General features: G+C 47.2%; 4 protein-coding genes across 9 annotated transcripts; 2 read left to right on the top strand and 2 right to left on the bottom strand.

Annotated features, from left to right (window-relative positions):
- The first annotated feature begins 1,518 nt into the window (after nt 1–1,518).
- Nucleotides 1,519–10,831, top strand: LOC100119285 (serine proteinase stubble). Its single transcript, XM_031931065.2, has 10 exons — nt 1,519–2,098; nt 3,072–3,183; nt 4,942–6,759; nt 7,006–7,131; nt 7,733–7,930; nt 8,165–8,241; nt 8,854–8,954; nt 9,028–9,299; nt 9,373–9,527; nt 9,620–10,831. Exons 2-10 carry the CDS (start codon nt 3,072–3,074, stop codon nt 9,782–9,784), a joined length of 3,024 nt encoding a protein of 1,007 aa, XP_031786925.1. The 5' UTR covers nt 1,519–2,098; the 3' UTR covers nt 9,785–10,831.
- Nucleotides 10,710–12,654, bottom strand: LOC116415672 (queuosine salvage protein). 5 transcript variants are annotated; one of them, XM_032600864.1, is made up of 7 exons: nt 12,416–12,654; nt 12,064–12,182; nt 11,775–11,993; nt 11,549–11,711; nt 11,363–11,476; nt 11,108–11,293; nt 10,710–11,047 (listed from the first exon to the last, which is right to left on the bottom strand). In XM_032600864.1, the coding sequence occupies exons 2-7, from the start codon at nt 12,169–12,171 to the stop codon at nt 10,809–10,811; spliced, it is 1,029 nt and encodes a 342-aa protein (XP_032456755.1). In that variant the 5' UTR covers nt 12,172–12,182; nt 12,416–12,654; the 3' UTR covers nt 10,710–10,808. The 5 variants fall into 5 exon arrangements, with proteins under 5 accessions (XP_032456755.1, XP_031786923.1, XP_031786919.1 ...); XM_031931063.2 differs by having other exon boundaries at nt 12,408–12,651; XM_031931059.2 differs by having other exon boundaries at nt 10,710–11,293; nt 12,408–12,651.
- Nucleotides 12,555–15,792, top strand: LOC100119242 (BTB (POZ) domain containing 2-like). 2 transcript variants are annotated; one of them, XM_032600000.1, is made up of 7 exons: nt 12,555–12,771; nt 12,871–12,997; nt 13,093–13,328; nt 13,402–14,206; nt 14,277–14,639; nt 14,712–14,894; nt 14,970–15,792. In XM_032600000.1, the coding sequence occupies exons 3-7, from the start codon at nt 13,249–13,251 to the stop codon at nt 15,135–15,137; spliced, it is 1,599 nt and encodes a 532-aa protein (XP_032455891.1). In that variant the 5' UTR covers nt 12,555–12,771; nt 12,871–12,997; nt 13,093–13,248; the 3' UTR covers nt 15,138–15,792.
- On the bottom strand, nt 15,259–19,341 carry LOC100119205 (protein O-mannosyltransferase 1). Its single transcript, XM_001602973.6, has 9 exons — nt 18,926–19,341; nt 18,668–18,846; nt 18,292–18,593; nt 18,036–18,210; nt 17,534–17,945; nt 17,165–17,467; nt 16,730–17,101; nt 16,343–16,644; nt 15,259–16,266 (listed from the first exon to the last, which is right to left on the bottom strand). The coding sequence occupies exons 1-9, from the start codon at nt 19,046–19,048 to the stop codon at nt 16,080–16,082; spliced, it is 2,355 nt and encodes a 784-aa protein (XP_001603023.1). The 5' UTR covers nt 19,049–19,341; the 3' UTR covers nt 15,259–16,079.
- Nucleotides 19,342–19,349: the final 8 nt, after the last annotated feature.

Genomic DNA, 19,349 nt, shown 5'->3' on the forward strand with positions numbered 1-19,349 from the left:
GAGAACTCGAGTTTCCAATAATAACAGCCCGCCTATATAGACGTATATATTTATAGATAAGAGGATATTTGCAAATCCTCCTCCGATGCATCATTATCAGCCGATGCGTCGGGATTCACATCGCGGGATATAGAGGGTGTAGACTTTCGTAATAACGCAACGACGCAGATTGGCAGTCTTAATGTAATTATCAAACGTCATACGAGTATATATAGCGAGAGTGTACATCGCCATCTGCTCGTGTTTGAACGCTTCAGCGCTGGAAAATGCGCGGAACCTTGTGAAACGATAACGCACGCTTATACGCACGCACACGGACACGGGAGAGGATGATGAAAAAATTAAGCGCCGCCGAGTAATAACGCGCCAGTCCAGTCGTCTAGGCGCCATAATTCTCCGCGACGTCCCTCTGTACAGTATACAAAAAAAGCTGCGGCTAAGGATGATGTATGGCCTACTCATTTGGCTCGCGAAATTGTGTATTATTATTAAAAAAAACAATACCAAACACCCACACGAGGAAAAAATCAACGAAAAATCCCAGACACAGCGAGGAGAAACGACACGTGGAGCTCGGGAGATTGCCATCGAAGAAAGGAAAATAAAAACACTTACAGACGAAGCTGATTTGGACGATGCCTACAAATCCGAGCACGGACTTACCGAAAAGACCATAAGCGCCCTCCCGAAATAGCTCCTAGAAGAAGAAAGAATGACACGGCTTCCGCGATCGGCACAGGCCTCAGTTAGCAGCGCGGATTATTGACTCTCGGCTCTACACACGCGTCACATACATATGTACCTTCACATGTTCCTTTTAATTTTCATCATCGTTTTGTCGGCTATGCCGTTATCCATTACCTTCGTGTGCTGGAATTAGAAACTTTGCGAGAGAGCTATTCAAAAGCGGCCCACTTTGTGCGCATTTATATAACTGCGCGGAGGGAAAATCAATGCGCGCCGTTGTAATTTATGCAAGACGAGCCGATGGGGGCAAATGTTTGCGGATCGAAGATTATTTTCGTGGATTGATTAATTGCGGGTAAACATCGCTCGCTTTTCCGAGCTCTTTCGGTGCAGTACAAGGTTAAGGGTCGGATTCCGCATTTTGCAAACAGTTTTCAATTTTCCCCCGGTGGATCGTGTAATGCAAGCTATTTCATCGCCAGTTTTCATCCGATGATTACAGCGTGTTCCGCGCGAATAACAGCTGTTTCCCTCGGCCACTTCCCAGAACCGCTGAGAGCCATGTACATACACCAAAAAGAAGGAGAAAACGCTGTAATTCCCGGACGCGCAGCCACAGCCGCTCTGATCAATAAGCCCCCGCGTAGGCGTTCGTCATATGGTGAGCGCAACCCTCGGGGCGATCCGCGACAACTGCAGGAATTCCGCGGAGGAGAGGAGAACCGAGAGAAGCTATGCATCCAGAGCGAAGAGGCTCGCTGAGAGAGAGAGAGAGAGAGGAGTCCGAGCAGCAGAGAAAAAGACAAAGAAAGAGAGAAAGAGAGGAAGGACGCGATGAGCCAATGGCGATCCGGTCGCCGACGGCCTTCGTGGTGGGGAACACGGCAGAAGGAACACAGCCGGGAGAGAGAACGGTCATTGCCACCACCTCACCTCGGCTCTCTTCTCTTCCAGCAACGCACACACAGAGACAGTGCACAGAGAGGAGACCGGCGGCATCGGCCGCTGCTGCTTCTTACTTTTCGAATAAGCGCCAGCAGGAGCAGCCTGGAATGCTATCGGCAGTCTAGTAGTCGCTGCTGCCGCGAGGAGAGAGAGAGAGAGAGTGTGTGTGAGAGAGAGAGAGAGAGAGAGAGCGATCTCTCCGCTGCCGATTTTGAATTTCCCGCTACACGAGGAGGAACCACGTGCTGCAGCGCGCGCCCGCCAGATTCGGAGGATTCAGTGTGCCACGTAGTTTTTTTATTATTCGCGAGGAGCATCGGTATCGAGGGAAGATGGGAAGGACTGCGAAGCTCGACTAGTGATCGGTAACGAGTGAGAGAGCGTCGAGGAACTCTTCTTCAGTACAGCTGCCCCCTTCCGGCGTGTGTCTCTTCTCCGTGGGATCGTGTTGCGAGCCGATCTCGAGGTGAGTTTTCCCAGAAGTGACAGAGACGATTTCGCGCCGATATCGGAATGTTAAGATCGCCTGCGCTCTCCCTTCGTATACATTTTCACGCTCCGATAACCGGTTGCACTAGACGCGCGCGAAAAATCGGTATTGGCTCAGCTGGAGCATTTCCCACGCATTCCTCGGGGCGGTCAACAGCGTCCTTGATTCCCAGCTCCACAACCCTCTAGTCCTACAGGCTACAAAAAAGAACGAAACGATCGCGAGGAATCGAAGGAAAAAAAAAAGATCCAAGATCGTGGCTACGGCCGCTCGGTCGCGCACAAAAAGAGGCGTCGCGCGGTGTACCGTAAACGCGTATCTCTCTCTCTCTCTCTCTCGCGTATAAAGCGGAAAGTTTGTGTGCCGGCTTAACCCGTATATCCAGCGCTCGAGGACTAGCGGTACTTATGAAACGATGGTAAACGCCCCATCGCGCCTCGAAATACGACGACGGCGAGTACTTTCACGATGACGCGATGCTCTATACTCGATTCCGGGGAAACACTGCCGAGAGTGTGAGTAATTAAACAGGGATGAGTCGGAGAAATTTTAGCCTTACTCTCTCTCTCTGGATTATTAGGCCTCGGCGTCGCGTCCAAAGTTCGGCTTAGCAGCCGATCGACGACAAAAGCTCGCTTATCAACCCGTCGCCCGTATAACTCGTTGCGTAAGCCGCCGATATCTCGAATCGGCAAACGGTACACAGGCGCGTTAGCTTCTCAAAGCCGCGAGGAAGTAGCCGGCAGTCTACTCTGTCCTTGAACCTACTCGCGTTCGCGCGCAATTACCCGCCGTGACTGAATAGCTCCGCGCGTGGCTGTTGTCCCGTGGGAAGGTTCCCAGCCCAGGTATATTATGTTTGCACAGACAAGTCCATCCCTTGCAAAGCGGGACGGAGAAAGAAGAACAATCGCAAGTCTCATGCTTTTTCTGACGCTCTTCTTTGCAGATGAGGCAGCAGCAGCAGCAGCAGCACAGGCACTTTTCGGCTCTCGTCCTGCTCGGATGCCTCGGCATCGCCGTCGCCAGCCCCGTATTCGTGCCGCAGTTCCTCAACGAAGGTGAGAGAAAGAGAAAAACGCGCGTGTTTGCGCAGTATATGGGAAAAGCTTGCTTTTTTCAGAGGTAAACAGCTGTCTGTTTGCATTGTGTGTATGAGAAAAAAAAAAGTTCTTTGATGCTTTTCCGGCGCAATTTTCACTTTTCACTAGCGCCCACATGCCCGCCTGCAGAGAAGTTAGATATGCACACATAGAGAAAGCCCAAACACTCGGGCACTTGTAACCGTTAGACGAAATGCACGGCGTGTATACGTGTGCGCTTCTCTTTTTCTTATAACTGCGAAACGCGAGTAGAAGTAACGGATCGTCGATCGGCGTAGGCAAATCCTGAACGGTCGCTGCTCTGGAATTGAAAAGCTCGCGGTTTTGCGGCTAGCCTCTGCTTTCGAGCAAAAATTCCATGTTTACACACTGCACTCGCGCATACTCGGCTCGTTATATAGGCGAACGCTTCGGAGGTATGTAATCTCGAGGTGAGATCTCTCGACGAAAATACCGAGAGAGTGAGACGGCATCTTATCTCCGAAATTCGGAACGAGTTCCTCTCGAATCAGTGAGACGTGTCGCGCACCTGTCTCTTCCCAAACAGATACCAATTAACGGTGCTTCTAACTGTGTGCGGGCGTATGCATATAACGATCGAAGGTCGAAACTGTTCCGTAGCCTCCGCGAAATTAAACTCGTGTGTGTGTGTAGTTAATGCGAAGCGATACACATCGCGGGTGACGAACGGCATTTCACCTTCTGGCAATGACCGCGTACTTTCTTCCGCTGGCGCGTGACTCACACGCACCTCTTCCGTCGCATATATCGGCTCGCGGTGACATTCTTCGCATGCGAAATGAGCCTTCGGGTATTTTAGGGGACTGGCCAACTGACCCAGAATCGTCTTCTTAACTGTTTTATTTTTCTTCCGCCTCGCTTTTTTTAACTGCGCTTCGGGGCAGCTCTACTAGCATTTTGCCGTACTTTCGATCTCGATTTTCGATTTTCGACTGCAGCACGCAATGGGATCAAACGGCGCCGATATAGCATTGCGAGGAAGAAACGAGTGGGAAAAACGACGAGACGACGCCACACTCCACTAGGCTCTCTGGCCTTCGTTCGTTCCTGTGACTCTGACCCACTTTTCCGGCCGGGCAACTGGCTCATACACATCGAAACGTAACGGTACATACCCCCGCGCGCCGCTGATGGGCTCGACGAGCCGCCGCCGAGCAGCTGACATAAATTCCCTCCTCCGAGACTCCCTGCGCGCGTATCTGAGCGACTGCGTTACGTGGATAGTCGCGAGGGGAATTGGGAATTCGCGAAAAACCTCCAAAGCTTATCGGCTGACCGCGTTGAGGACGATGAACAAATGTATAAACGTATCGCGATTGACAATGTACTTTCACTCGGTCGTCGATGCGCCAACCTTATTGGCGTAAGTAGGCGCACTCGGTACATCCTTACCGAGAGAGATCCGTGTCGCACGTCGCGCTGTGTATATTATATATAGCACACGCAGTGTGCCGTATTAATATCAGCGAGAGACGCGCGCAACTGCATTATATGCCCGCATTGAGTGTCGTTCGAGAGTGATTTGCCCCCCCCCCCCCCTCCCGGATTATATAGCTCGTATAACCGCGCGACTCCCACGCGCCGTCGCTCTGCGGGCTGCGAGAGAGCGCCCTCGCTAGATTAATAAAGTTTAATCCTCGTTATTGCAACGCTAAATTATTACTAACGCCTGAACATTTGCTCATACCCCTCCAGGAGTCGGGCGGAACATCAGGCACCTACCATGCGTCTCTCGGCGCACGGGGGAGACGGGCGTGTGCATGTTCGCCTTCACCTGCGCCCGGGCGAACGGCACGCACCTGGGCACCTGCATCGACCGCTTCTACTTCGGCAGCTGCTGCAAGATCGACGAGGAGCCGGACGTCTTCCCCCAGGACAACACCATCGACGTGGACCACCCGCTCAAGCCCTACGCCACGTCGTCGGCCAGCAGTACCGCCGCGTCTCTGGCCACTACCCTGGCCACATCGCCCTCCACGCCGGCTCTCGAGAGCAACGACATCCCCGGTAACGTGGACAGGCTGAAGCCCGCGAGCAGCAGCTTGAAGCCAGTCGAGACGACGACGCTCAAAGCCGCGGAGGTGTCCAAGGCGAAGCCGACGAAGAAGCCGCTCGTGGAGGCGACCACCCAGAGCATCAGACTCTCGACCTTCCAGACGGTGCAGAACGCCTCCGAGCAGAGGTACACCACGCCGTCCAGCACGACGGTCAGTAGCACCCAGAGGAGGACCCAGAGACCGGCCGCTACCACGGCCAAGCCGTCCACCGCTGCTGCCGTCACCACGCCGAGGCCCAAACCCGCCAGCGCCTCCTCGACGAGGCCCAGCAGCAGCACCGCCGCGGCCACGACTCTGGGTACCAGGCCGCCGTCGACCACCGGCAGCAAGAGGCCGCTGACCAGCACCACGAGCCAGACCAAGAGACCCAGTTCCACGAGGCCCAGCAGCAGCACCACCACGACTCACCACCGCAACGCGACGAGCAGCAGCGCTGCGCCGACGACTCACAGGAGCCCCGCGACGACGGAACCTCCCAGAGCCGCCGTCACCGTCGCGACGACGCTGCAGACGACGCAGAAGACCGTCCCCGCCACCAGGTTCCCGCCCAGGAACGCCACGACCGCGGCGACCCCCACGAGCGCTCGACCCTCGAGCACATCGTCCGCCAACGCGACCAAGGTGACGGAGGAGACGACCAAGCCCACGACCACCAGGAAGCCCACGACGAGCAAGAAGCCGACAAAGGTCACCACCAAGCGGCCGAACACCGGCAGCAAGAGGCCCTCCGCGACGCCCACCAGGAGGCCGCCGACCACCGTTCCAGCTCCTGCGTCCAGCTCATCCAACGTCTCGTCCACGATCCAGTCGGTGAGGACCACCACTGCGTCTCCCGTCGCCACCACCGTCCCCAGTACCACGACCACCAGGACCACCACGAAGAAGCCTGCGAGTCAGACGTCGGCGACGAAAAAACCATCGTCCACCGCTACCCGACGACCGGCGACCACGACACCCGCTGCCGCCACGACGATCCCGAGCACCAGGAGGCCCCCGACGACGAGCAAGAAGAACGTGACCATCTCGTCGACCTACGCGAGCACTGCCACCAGGAGGCCGACCACCACGACGAAGCAGCCGCCACGACCCTCTTCCGTCCCAGTGAAGAAGCAGCCGGTCACCACCACCACCACCACCACCACCACGGCCAAGCCGACGACCGCGAAGATCGCTGTGACGACGACCACCACCACCACCACCACGACGGCGAAGCCCGTGAAGCACACGGCGGCCACCGTCGCAGCTACCCCCAAACCAACGGCAGCCTCCACCACCGCCAGGACTACCGTCCCCCCGACCACCAGCACCACCAGCAGACCCAAGCCCGTCTCCACGACCATCTCCAACGAGGTCGACGCCGAGTTCGAGCAGTCTACCGTCCCCGGCATCGTCACCTGGACGTCCCTCGTCGACGAGACCGAGGGCCCCACCAAGACCCCCAGCGCCGCTCCGACAGGTATGTTTATAACCACAGCGGCTCGGAAAAAAGAATGAAAAAACAAAAACCAAGCCGAGCCGTACACCGCGTAACGGTTCCTCGCGATCCACCGTAATCTCCCGCCGCCGCGGGCGCTATCGTTCTCGTAAACATCGCCGCTCGCGCGTAATTGTATGCCTCTCGCGGCTGCTCCTCTCGTTCTTTTTTTTCGCCGAGAGGAAACGCTTTTTTTTTTTTTTATTCACCGGCGCTATACTGTTGCAGATGCGACGGAGACCGACTGGGCGCCGATAACGACACCCGACGGCTGGATCATCATCCAGTCGCCGACGACGGAGGAGCAGCCGTCTGAGCCGAAACCGGTCGGCCCTGCAGCGACCGAGCCACCCGGTAAAAATAATCCTCAGCCTCTCTTTGTGCCTTTCGTAATTTTAGGCAACGATCGATATATACATAATACCACTCGGTCGTCGCTCCCTGCTCGGGAAGACCTTTACGTCCACAAGTGGGTCTGTTTACCGTTTGGCTCCTCTTTTTCTCGCCGCTTCAACGGAGCCCCCCGCGTGAATTCTTTTTGTTTGCGATCGGTTATCGTTTTCGGCTATTGGAGGAAGGATTACGGTTTTAACCAACATCGCCGGAGGGAGCGAGAAGATTAGATAATTTCGGAATTGCGCCGCAAGTTCCTGAAAGTTTGACGTCGCGGATTCTGCGAGCTACTGCGTAGTTTGATTGTGGCTTTTGCGCTGTAGAAGTGGCCACTTTTTACAGAAGTTCAAAGACACGCGCCTGATAATCTTTAAAAAGCTTTTCCCCCTACGCTGACGACAATCGCGAATCGTGGGCGGAAAGCGCTTAAAATTCACGCTCGCGTATGCAGCCGTAAAACGGATGCGCGCGAGAGAGACGTCGCATAAGCCGAGAGCGCGATGACTCGACTTAATTAACAATTTCGCGGCTCCATCAATTAACTCCGAACGTGGATTTTCAGCTAAGCCCCCGACGGAGAGCACGACGACGACGAGTACTAGTACAACAACGCCGAAGCCGACGTCGACGACGACTCCGAGGGTCACCACCCAGCCGACGACGTACGTCGACATGCTCTCGACCCTGGCGACGGTGACGCTCGCCCCGGAGTTCACCGAGCCGCCTTACGTGCCGATCAACATGTCCAACTACAAGGATGGTGAGTGAAGAGAAAAGCCAGTAGCTTAAAAATAACAAAAAAAGAGCGTTAGAGTCGAACGCATCACGCGCGCGCGCGCTCTTAACGAGCTCCTCTCGGGTATACCGGTTCCTCTCGCAGCTCTATACTCGATCGTCCGGCGGCGGCCGTGTCTGCGGTTCGCCAACATGGCCGCCGCGATGAGACAGGCGAATCTCCTCAAAGCCGTGAACTCGACGATGCTTATACTTGCAGTGTGCGGGAGACGGCTGTTCCCCGAGTCGAGGATCGTCGGCGGAGACGGCAGCACCTTCGGCAAGTGGCCTTGGCAGGTAATGTGCACTTTTCTATCAATGTTTATTCTATATACTCGCGTTTACGATGTGCGAGAGACTCTTTTCGCTCGAGTGCAGCTGTTATATGGCTTTTAAACGGACTGGTTTTCCTCATCGATAAATTCGAGCTAGCTTTTCCTTTTGCCCGACTGTACGAAGATTACAATGCTCAATAGGGACGAGCTGTTCAAGGTGATCGTCGCCGTTCGAATAAACGCGCCTTCTCGGCTGAGCGAATTTTAATTCGCGACGCGATTTCTCGGTTATAATTCATCTCGAACGCGAAAACGGCGCCAATTCGAATATACATGCGCCGCGCGCGATCATCCGATGCCCTCGGAACGCACGAGGTATGCGCGAACTGATATAAAGTTTCGGATGATTCGAGTAGCTCAAGGTGAGCCTCGGGAGATAAGCAATGCCGCGCGCGCTCTCTCTCTCTCTCTCTCGAAAAGAGTGATGTTTGTCAAGGCTCGATTACCTCATTGTTCGAGCCGCCGCTGCGATGTATCTCTGTGTCTGTGTGTGTGTGTATGCACTCGAGCGAAAGACGGTCGACCTTGATTACGCGCATTTTTCTCAACGCGCTATATTCCCTCCGTAATCCAGATCTCGCTGAGGCAATGGCGAACATCGACGTACCTTCACAAGTGCGGCGCGGCTCTGCTCAACGAGAACTGGGCCATCACCGCCGCTCACTGCGTCCAAAAGTACGTAGACCATAATACCTTGAAAATTATCGGACGATGTGGATTAGAAATAATTTTCGTTTTATTCTCTAAGCGTACTGCCGAGCGACCTGCTGCTCCGAATCGGCGAGCACGACCTGGGCAACGAGGAGGAGCCCTACGGCTTCCAGGAGCGTCGGGTCCAGATCGTCGCCAGTCACCCGAGCTTCGACGCGCGCACCTTCGAGTTCGATCTCGCGCTGATGCGTTTCTACGAGCCGGTCCTGCCTTTCCAGCCTAACGTCCTGCCGATCTGCATACCCGACGACGACGAGGACTACGTCGGTCAAACGGCCTTCGTCACCGGCTGGGGCAGACTCTACGAAGGTAGGCGATTCGCTCGTTGCTTTCGTTTTCTTCCTCTATCTATTTTTCGATTAATCGTACGATCGGATTACAGATGGACCGCTGCCGTCGGTACTGCAGGAGGTAGCCGTGCCGGTGATAAATAACTCGGTGTGCGAGGGCATGTACAGAAACGCCGGCTACATCGAGCACATACCCCACATTTTCATCTGTGCCGGCTGGCGGAAAGGCGGCTTCGACTCCTGCGAGGTGATTATTATCTCATTCTCAGTATCTACGAAAAAAAAAAAATAAAAAAAATAAATAAATAAAGCACAAACTAACGCGAATCTCGCACACAGGGCGACAGCGGAGGACCGCTGGTGATCCAGAGGAAGAAGGACAAGCGCTGGGTCCTGGCCGGCGTCATCAGCTGGGGCATCGGCTGCGCGGAGCCCAACCAGCCGGGCGTCTACACGCGGATCTCCGAGTTCCGCGAGTGGATCAACCAGATCCTCCAGTTCTGAGCCGGCGCATCCGAATCGTCGAATCGAACTCGAGTCGTGTGTCGCGGAATCGCACACGCACCGGCCGAACGATCGCGCCGATCGAGCTGTATGTAGCAATTCACGCGCGTCTCGCCGATCGTTCGTCGGTATATATAGCAGTTTCAGGATGTCGGGAGCTCTCGCACGCGGAGCCTCGAGTGTGTATGCGTGTGTGTGTGTGTATGTAAATAGTTTCTCTCAGCGATGAGCGTCGATTTTCGTTTTATACGATGATATTATATTGTCATTATCATTATTATGCTTTATTTAATAACGTTAGTGAAACTCGTAGGGAAAGTAGAAGAAGAGTCGGGCTGCAGCTGGACAGCTCGCCGGAACTCGATCTGCCCTTTTGTACGACTATTTATTTATAAGCTTGTCGACGAGATGAGCGTTGTATTTTTGAACGGCAAAACGAGCGGAAATTGATTAAATTATTGTTACGCGTCGCACGTGCGCGCGTTGACGGATCAAGCTTCTTTTTCGTTTAAAAATACGATCGGCCACGGGATTTATGATTGATCGGCGTAGGAGAGAAATATGGATCAATATTCAACGTTTCAATTCAATTTCTATTCGCTCTAGTAGTCCGCTGCATCGTGCGTATTCGATGAACTGACGAGACGGCTCTCGTCAGTTTGCCTTTTTAACCGAGTTATTTAAACGAGAGAATTAACGGTTAAAAATAAAATGAACCGAGGAAACAAAAAAAGAAAACGTTGTACAAATAATGTATAAGGTACGATCGATCAGAGAAGACAAGACATGCCGAGATTTTGTAATGTTTGTAAACTAATAATTTTAATTGTATACGCAGTATTCGTAAATTAAAGAACGTAACGTTACTTCATCACGCACTTCCATTGAAACCCTACTAACGAGGAATCTTTTTCTTTTACAGAACTTAGTTTCAATGTGTTTATTGAATTTCTGTATATAAAAATTTTTTTAACTCCCCTATGAGATAATTATATTGTAATTCGCAGTATTTTATATAGATGGTTCAATAAAATATTGTCCTAACTTTGTGAAAGGGTATGTGCTCCAACTCCTCCACGTGCTTCCTCCTGTAGTCCCAGAGAAAATGATCGACGAGTATCGAGTTGCAGTCGGCTTCCTTGAGGTTCAGAGACGCGTCTGCCCTCACCAGCTTCCTCACCTGCTCCACCACTCTTTCGACGGCTTCGATCGAACAGCCGCGTATTTCCGTTTCCTCGATGCAACCGGCTTGCAAGTGCTCGCCTGGAATGGAGCGTTTAGTATTATAGGACGCTGATGTACGCAATAGCGCGACTTCCGTACCTGTCGACAATTTGGCCAGTAATGCCTCGCTGTATCGCATCGCCCCGTAGTGCACGAGTACTTGCGGTACTCTGTAGTCGGCGAACATCGTTATGTACTCGATATCGTGGAATTCACCGTGGCCCTTTCCCTCGAAACAGGCCCATATGTCTCCAACCAAGATCTGAGCTCTCTTGTAAAAGGACACTAAAAGTGATAGAATGGAGAATATTTTGTGTTTATGTCTAGAAGGATTCGCGTTCGCAAAAAGCTTACCTCGCTTATTTCGATAATCGGCTTCATCTCGATAGCACTCGAATTCGGTAACGACGAGCTTCAGTAAATTTTCGGCCGACTTGTCGCAAACTTTTAGGCACTCGATAAAAGTACCTGCAAGTAACAACGTCAATCAATGGTGTACACACGCCGCAAAATTTTAAATCAAACTTAAAAAAAAAGTACCATTGTATTTCTCAAGCAGGACTCGGCCAACTTCGTTCAGATTCTTCACTCGTTCGTCAATAAGAGGAACCTCCGCCGCATCAGCGTCGGCCCGCAAAATACTCCGCACATCGTCCGCTGTGATTTTCGACAGAAACGTCGCGTCCGTCAACGGGATTCCTGCCTAAGAAATAAACGATGATACTGTATCACAGGTAACGGTGAATATTGAAATTATTAAAATTACATCAAGGGCTCGTTTGACGGCTGCACACAGAGCAAAGTATCCACTCTGTCCCTCGACTTTCCAGCGCTTGTTCACTTCTGAGTCAGTCCAGAAACAAAAGTTCAGTGTGTCAATTACAAAAAGCCAGTCTACTGCCTTAAGATCGTTGGTGGTCGGGTGGTGGACGTGTTGAGAGAAATTTTTCGGACTCAGTGCGCCGCTTTTTAAATTCTTCACTATCTGAAATGTAATACTTAATGAACGCTAACATTTGAAGTTAAATCTTTGTGAAAATTCTGATGAGACGAACCTCGTGAGCGAGATGTTCAACTCCTTTGGCTTCGATAAAAACGTCCTTCGCTGTCTCGGCTATGAATTTTCCAGACTCTCTGGGCATTAATACTTCGGCTGAACTCATCTCGATTTTTCCTTAAACATCCAAACAGTTCATGATATAAGGAATCTCTATACAACACTGTCATTACCACCTGTTACGCTACTTCAAAAATCCCGCTCAATCAACCCAACTCGCGAACACACAAATATAGGTTATGTTGAATAAACATTTGAAAACGAATAAAAATAGTGTAAATACGCCCGCGATCCCCGATAAGAGTAACCCTAAAAATAAAAATTTTAAACTCTCATACTCACAGATTTACCTGAAAAGTATCAGCTAACAAACAAAAAATATCCTATCCTCTCTCACAGATAAACAGCTTCGCACGAAACTGCTCTTAAAAATACACAAACTTGTCGTTAACTCTCAGCGAGGCGATTCCCGCGAAGCAACACGACACTGCAGCAGATATAACGTCTCTCGCGATCTCTCCTTCGGATTTTTCAGAACAAAAACCACGACTTGAATCGCGAGAACCTCCTCTCGCCCTCACCGCGTAAGCTACTGTTTAAATGGCTAGTGTAAACAACGCGTTTTGCTCCAAAAGTCGGCCTCCATTGGTCAGCTGTTTCGCCTCGGTCGAAGCGACCAATCGGAGAACGGAACAGACGCTAACCTGTACGTATCCTACGCAACCTTCATTTCTGGCCGTAAATTATATATAGTGGAGATTTATTACAACGACGCGATAACACATCCGCGTTATATTCTGTCCAGGAACTCGAGACGACCGCCGCGTTTTGACAGCCAGCCTCAGGGTCCTCTGCTTCTCGCGGCGTCGAGGAAGATCTATTTATTCTTCAAAAACATGCCCAGTTTCTCCGGGAACATCTCTCGCAAGGAGGTAAGATCCGGATTCCATGTTTTTTCTCGACCGAGAAGCCGATGCGTCGGCTGCGCTCTCGCATTGTTTACGTCAAAGCCGAACCTTATTTTTAGAAATAGCTGCTAGCGTCGTGGGGCGATTCTAGAAAATAGATCTTCCGAAGGCACTGCAATAGCCGATTATTAATCCGCTGTTGCGCCTGGGATGTGAGTCAGCGCGCGTCTGGCCGAGATTCACGCGTCAAGTTGCATCTTGGATTGAACTCAGAGATGGTACTGCCCTGTGACTGGCAGACGACCACTCAGAAGATAGCCCAGCGAGGCCAGTACCTACTGGAGACTGGGCAATGGTATCGTATGACTTGTTAGCTTGGTTTTTGACTCAGCGTCGAGGTTCTGAGAGTTCTGGTTCTACTATTGCAGGTCGGACTGCAAGTTCATCGTAGGCCAGGAGCCGCATCAGCAGATCCTGGAGGGTCACAAGGTCTTCCTGGCCATGTCGAGCCCAGTCTTCGAGGCCATGTTCTATGGGACTATGGCGGAGAAGAACGACCCCATACCCATACGGGATGTCCAGCCAGAGGCTTTTAAAGCTCTGATGGAGTATATATACACTGACAGGGTGGATCTTGGATCCTTTGAACTGGCTTGCGAACTGTGTTATTGTGCCAAGAAGTACATGCTGCCTTTTTTGGTTGAGGAGTGCACGAAATTCTTGTGGTCCGATCTGTCGCTAAAGAAAGCTTGCAGAGCTTATGAGTTTGCAAAGTTGTTTGAGGAGCCAGTCTTGATGGAGAAGTGTCTGCAGATCATCTGCTCGAAAACCGATGAAGTGCTGAAGGAGACCAGCTGGGATGAAGTTGAGCAAGGAACTGTGCTCACTCTTCTTGATCAGGAAGAATTGCAAATTTCTTCAGAGACTGACTTGTTCAATGCACTAGAGAGATGGGCAAGAGCAGAGTGTGGTAGGAAGTCGCTGGATCCAGCAGATCCCAAGGCTCTGAAATCTGTCATTGGCAATGCCCTGACTAAAATTAGATTTCTCACTCTGACTCCTCAAGAATTTGCCGAGGGTCCAGGTAAATCACCTTTGCTGACACAACAAGAGGCTTTTTCGATTTTGATGAATATATCGTCCCCCAAGAGTAAGGTACCTATGCCTGAAGGATTTTCTATGAACACTCTACCGAGAGCCAAGGTAAAAGTTCTAGAAACTTCCGAATTGAAAGTGAGTTAGCGTTTCTTATCATTTTGTTACCACTATTTCTATAATATACTGATGCATAAATTATTTTCAGAAATTTAATCCAATGACGGTGAACATACCATGTACATTTTCCATGCCAATGAAACCAACTTATTCCATGGAGTGTTCAAGTGCAATAGGAAACCCATCCTTTTTTATACGAGACTTAAGTTACCCAGACATAGTTAGAGAAGAAGATCGTATTAGCAGAGATTCTCAAGAAGTTCCTAATGAAATACTCATCACTAATATAAGAGATAGGCCAAAATTTTATTGCATGAGATCATCAATGCAGCAATCAAATTTTTGCAATTATGACGTTATGGACTGTTCTGTAACATTCACAGTAGACAGAAACATTTTTGTTCTTGGAGTTCAAGTGCCATCTCAAATTTTAACTGCTGTGGACCACCTTGTAAGTTTAAAATCAATCAGTTTATGTAAACTACAGTAATGAGTATACATATTTTAATTACTATTCTTGTAGCCTTCAACTTTTGGAGGAATGGATCAACTTCATGCAGACACAACTTACACAGAAGTCCTCTATGCTCATCTTCTTGATTCGGACGGGACTAGACTGACGTATACGCATTACACAACTAAAGCTTCTTTGAGAGAATTGGTCGAAATATCTTTTAACCGACCAGTATACATCCAAAAAAATAAGGTATGTTTCAGTAGAGTGTTATACAAGTACACCTTTAGTAAATTAAACTACAAAAGTTCACTTGTATGATTACAGATGTATAAAGTCGGGGTAGTATTCAACAAACCAGGCTGGTACCCAATTGGAAATTGCACTCAAAGAGTGAACTGTGAAAACGTCTCCTTTACATTCAACGTTGGCGTAAACGGTGTGGACTATCTAAGAGATGGACTTATACGGTCGATTGTATTCACATATCGATAAGAAAATATTACACGCAATAATGTTGTACAGTGATATTTCTCTTTGAAAACTCCAAAAGTTTTAATCGAAACTTGTATAAATTGTATAAGGTATTGATGTTTCGTGTAAATAATTCGGACAATTTAAAATTTATAAGAATTTTTATTGTTTTGTATAAATTGTATAATCTTGATTCTTTTGACATCCTTTGTACAGCATTGTAATCTTTTTGTCTATTTAGATGTGCATTAACAATTTGTTATACAAATATTTTAATTACACTCTCTTGTGCTAAAATTAACTCTCTTATTGCACAATCATAAATGTACAAGTGAATTTGAATCAACGGCCCATATACGGACTATAAGTGCTCTCTCTACGTAGCTTTAGTCACGTAATTCTAAGTCAAAATTTGTATTTAAATTCGCATTCATTACACATTACTAATGTAGTCTAAATATAAAATCATTTCAACATCTTTAGATCTTAAAATCGTGTCAACTGGTAGTATTTAGATATATAGTATATATATACAGTATTTCGAGTGTATTTTGCTTTTTAAATTATACATTAGATTTTATAAAACTCCTTTTGCAAAATAAATATATTGATTTTAACACATGTCTAATGGGATATTAAACATTAAACAAAATAAAAATTTTATTGCGTTATAAAACTCTCTTCTTTTTCAATCGTCCCTTATGTGCATTAATGCTTCTTAAATACTAATTCATTTTTTTCAACATTACTATTAAACCAATTCTATTTTAAAATAACAATAAATAATGCACTGGATGCTGATATGTTCGTAATGTCTTTAACAGATGTCAATATTCTTAAGAGATAAAAAGTTAAATAGCTTCAAATTTATAACATTTCTTAAAAATGTCCAACATAAAACGTTTCTTTCAAGAGAGCAGTATGTCTTAATAGTAGTCAGTCAATATTCCTACATCTTGATAATTATGTCTTGTGGATAATAAAGTCCCATTCTTCATTCCACCTCAATTTTAATACCTCCTTTGCAGACAAAGGAGTAATTCCATAGCTCAGTGCAGTGAATTTACAAAATACGTAAGTAATTAGAGCAAGCCAACCTATCAAAAATAATTTATAAGCAGCTAAGGCCAATTTTGAGTTGCAGTGAACACTGAAACAGCAAATATTTATATGATTTTGTTATGATGATAGAGTGTAACGAATACAGTAAAAAATGTATATATTACCTTATAAGATAGTAAATATGATCCACTGTTGCTGCAGTCAATAATACTTTGAAAATAAACGCAGGTAGATAGTGATGTAAAAATAGCGTTCGCTCAATGAAAAAGAACGGTAAAAAGTGAATTAGATATCCTGCAAACAAAGTTTCCCCTATAGTTACAAATCGATCCCACTCCTCTTCAAAAATGTCAAAGCACATTCTTCGTCTTCGCATTAAATACAAAATCAGAAGAGACGAGTAAATTAAAACGGATATCGTTCCCGAATACCAAATGACAATGTTGCCAAGCAAATAAACTTGTGCCTAGAAGCATTAAAGTTTTTAGTCAGAATGTATTATATAACAATATTAATTTTTAATTTTATATTATTATTGCATATGTACATACATTGCTTTTGGTGGAAACCCAGTAAGCTATACCTCTTGTCATGGTTGGCCATTCTAAGGGACTACTGGAATACATGTGAGTATTTTGAACCTCTTGACCACCAAATAACATTTTTGCTTGTAATTCTATGAACTTTTCCCAAAAGCTCAGGGTTGTAGCTTTCAGTGGAATCATTTCAGCATTGAGCAGTTCTCTTTCTCTCTGCTTTTGATCCTCGCTTTTTGTGTAACGATGCTCTTCAACATTCCATATAGAATCTGATTGATCAATGAGCCTGTCAGCTACCACTTCATGCTGATTGAATCCCCAATCTGGTAATTGCCTTCCACTGAATTTCAGAGCATATTCTGAATTCACGTGAACTAAACGTACCTAAAGAAATTTTTCCAAAATTTTATATTGTAATCTCGAGTTTCTTAAGAGAAGTGTACATACTTGTGACTGAATAGCATGCCAAACGTTTCCAACTTGATCACGGTTTGCAATCTCAAGTCTCCACAAATTTTGTGCTGGCATAGATACATTGTAATCAATATAACAAGAAACTTCTTGGCTTTGGGGAGTCATGGGAGCTGCAACGTCATGGGAATTGAGAGCACGACTTGTAATTCCATGCACCAACTGTATGACGTCTCCATGTTTGATAGGCTCACTAGGTTTTGTTACTACCAGATCATTGATATCTGGTCTCTTAACAATCCACCAATTATTGACATCTTTAAACGAATAGCACGTGACCTATAATGATATAATTTTAAAAATATATTTGAAACATTGGTGAAAAAATTTTATGAATGAACATACCTGTTGCTGGTGTGAACTTCCACGATTGTCAGGATATCTAAGTGGATATACATGGTCATGGCTGTGCAACCAACAAGCTCTACCATGTGTATGCCTCAAAGTGATTTGAGAACCATGTGTAACTTCTATTGGCTGACCTTTTGTGATACTTGCTAGCCCACCTTCCAAACTTGCTTGAAAAGCACTAGTCATAACGGAGTCATGAGGTCCTGCTTTTGTAAGCACTGATAAATGTACATAAAATATGCTCAAGTATACAGAAGTAATAACTGTTCCTATCACAAATATTCTTGCCATTAAGTGCAAGTATAAAGTCATGGTTGACAGATGCTTCTTGGGAATCAGTGACCAATAATCACGTCCAACCAAGTAGAGAGCCAGCAATAATGAATAAAAACCAACATACTTGACACTGCGAGAAGAAAAAATCATCCTGATTAGATGGATTGCCATAAATAATTATAGTGTTTTACATTTTTTCTAAAATCTCATATGTACAAACCATAAAGCACATGTTAAATTTCCAAATCCTGCAATTAACCAGAACCACCATGATAATGTCAATGGCTTATCCCTAACTTTTCTAAACTTCATGATGCATAATAAACCCACCAGTGAAAATTGTATCAAGATACTCTCCATCAAGATGAACCTTGATTGTGTCAAAAGTGCATTGTCTATGAAAATAATTGTAAAAATCAAAATTAGAATAAAATGATCATATATTACTTTATAAATAACAAGGTTCTCTATCATACCAAGCAACAACAATAGTCCTGCAATGGCAGCACTCCATTGTCTTAATCCTATTTCTAATGCTAAGTGATATGCAGTTGGGATAAGCAAGCTTCCACAGAGAGCAGGAATCAGTCTAAGAGCAAAAAGAGGAGCACTCTCTGCATATTGAGAACCGATTCTATCAAACTTGAAGTTTCCGTCGAATCCAGCCAAGTATGCAGCTGCGGATATGAGTTGCTTGCCAAGAGGTGGATGTGGATCAAAAAAGAATGTATTCTTCATGTACAGACTCACGTACTTGCCATAGTGTAATTCATCAAACCTACAGTAAAAAAATTGTTTGTTTACTCTCAGCATTTCCCTTAACAGCGATATATTAGAAGCTTATCAACTCACACTATACTCCTTGGTTCTTCAAGACGGTAAAATCTTGTTGCAACACCTGCTATCAACAGCACCACTGCTAAGAGATCTATGTCAAAATTGACTTTTATACTCGTTGGGGTTTGATTAAACTGAGTTTTGATTTTCTTCTCACTGGTAGCATGGTTTGCCACCAGTGCTTTGTCGTGGTTCTGTAAAAAAAAAAAAAATATTTATTCTTAAAAAAATGAAAAAGAAAAACTACGGAAATTTATAAAACAGGATACGTACCTGGCTCTTGAGCAATTGAACCTTGTCATCGTCGCTCGATTCCTGTTTCGCGTAATCCTTGACCTCCTGGGTGACACGTCTAACATCGGCGCCTTTAGTCTTGCCAGCTCGGCGGTCCTCCATTCTGCATGTCCCGGCTATTGACCTCTAAACTATCTACCAGTCCCGGATTCACAAAATATATCCTTTCGCGTAAAACAATTTTCTTCTTTTTCCTTACAGACACTTCACCCTTTGTAAATATATATCAGCCGCGTAAAATCCTCATCACCATCATCCCTCTCGGATGATCCTCGCGTCTGGAGAACGGCTGGCCCGCGCTTACGTGCGCATTCTTTTAAAATTCTCTCTCATCTTTCGAAGATCGTCGCGCTGATCCTATAGCCAGTTCGTATAATGTACAGTATACCATCACTGGAGACTG

The sequence above is a fragment of the Nasonia vitripennis genome, chromosome 5 (assembly GCF_009193385.2).
Source record: "Nasonia vitripennis strain AsymCx chromosome 5, Nvit_psr_1.1, whole genome shotgun sequence".
Lineage (NCBI taxonomy): Eukaryota > Metazoa > Arthropoda > Insecta > Hymenoptera > Pteromalidae > Nasonia > Nasonia vitripennis.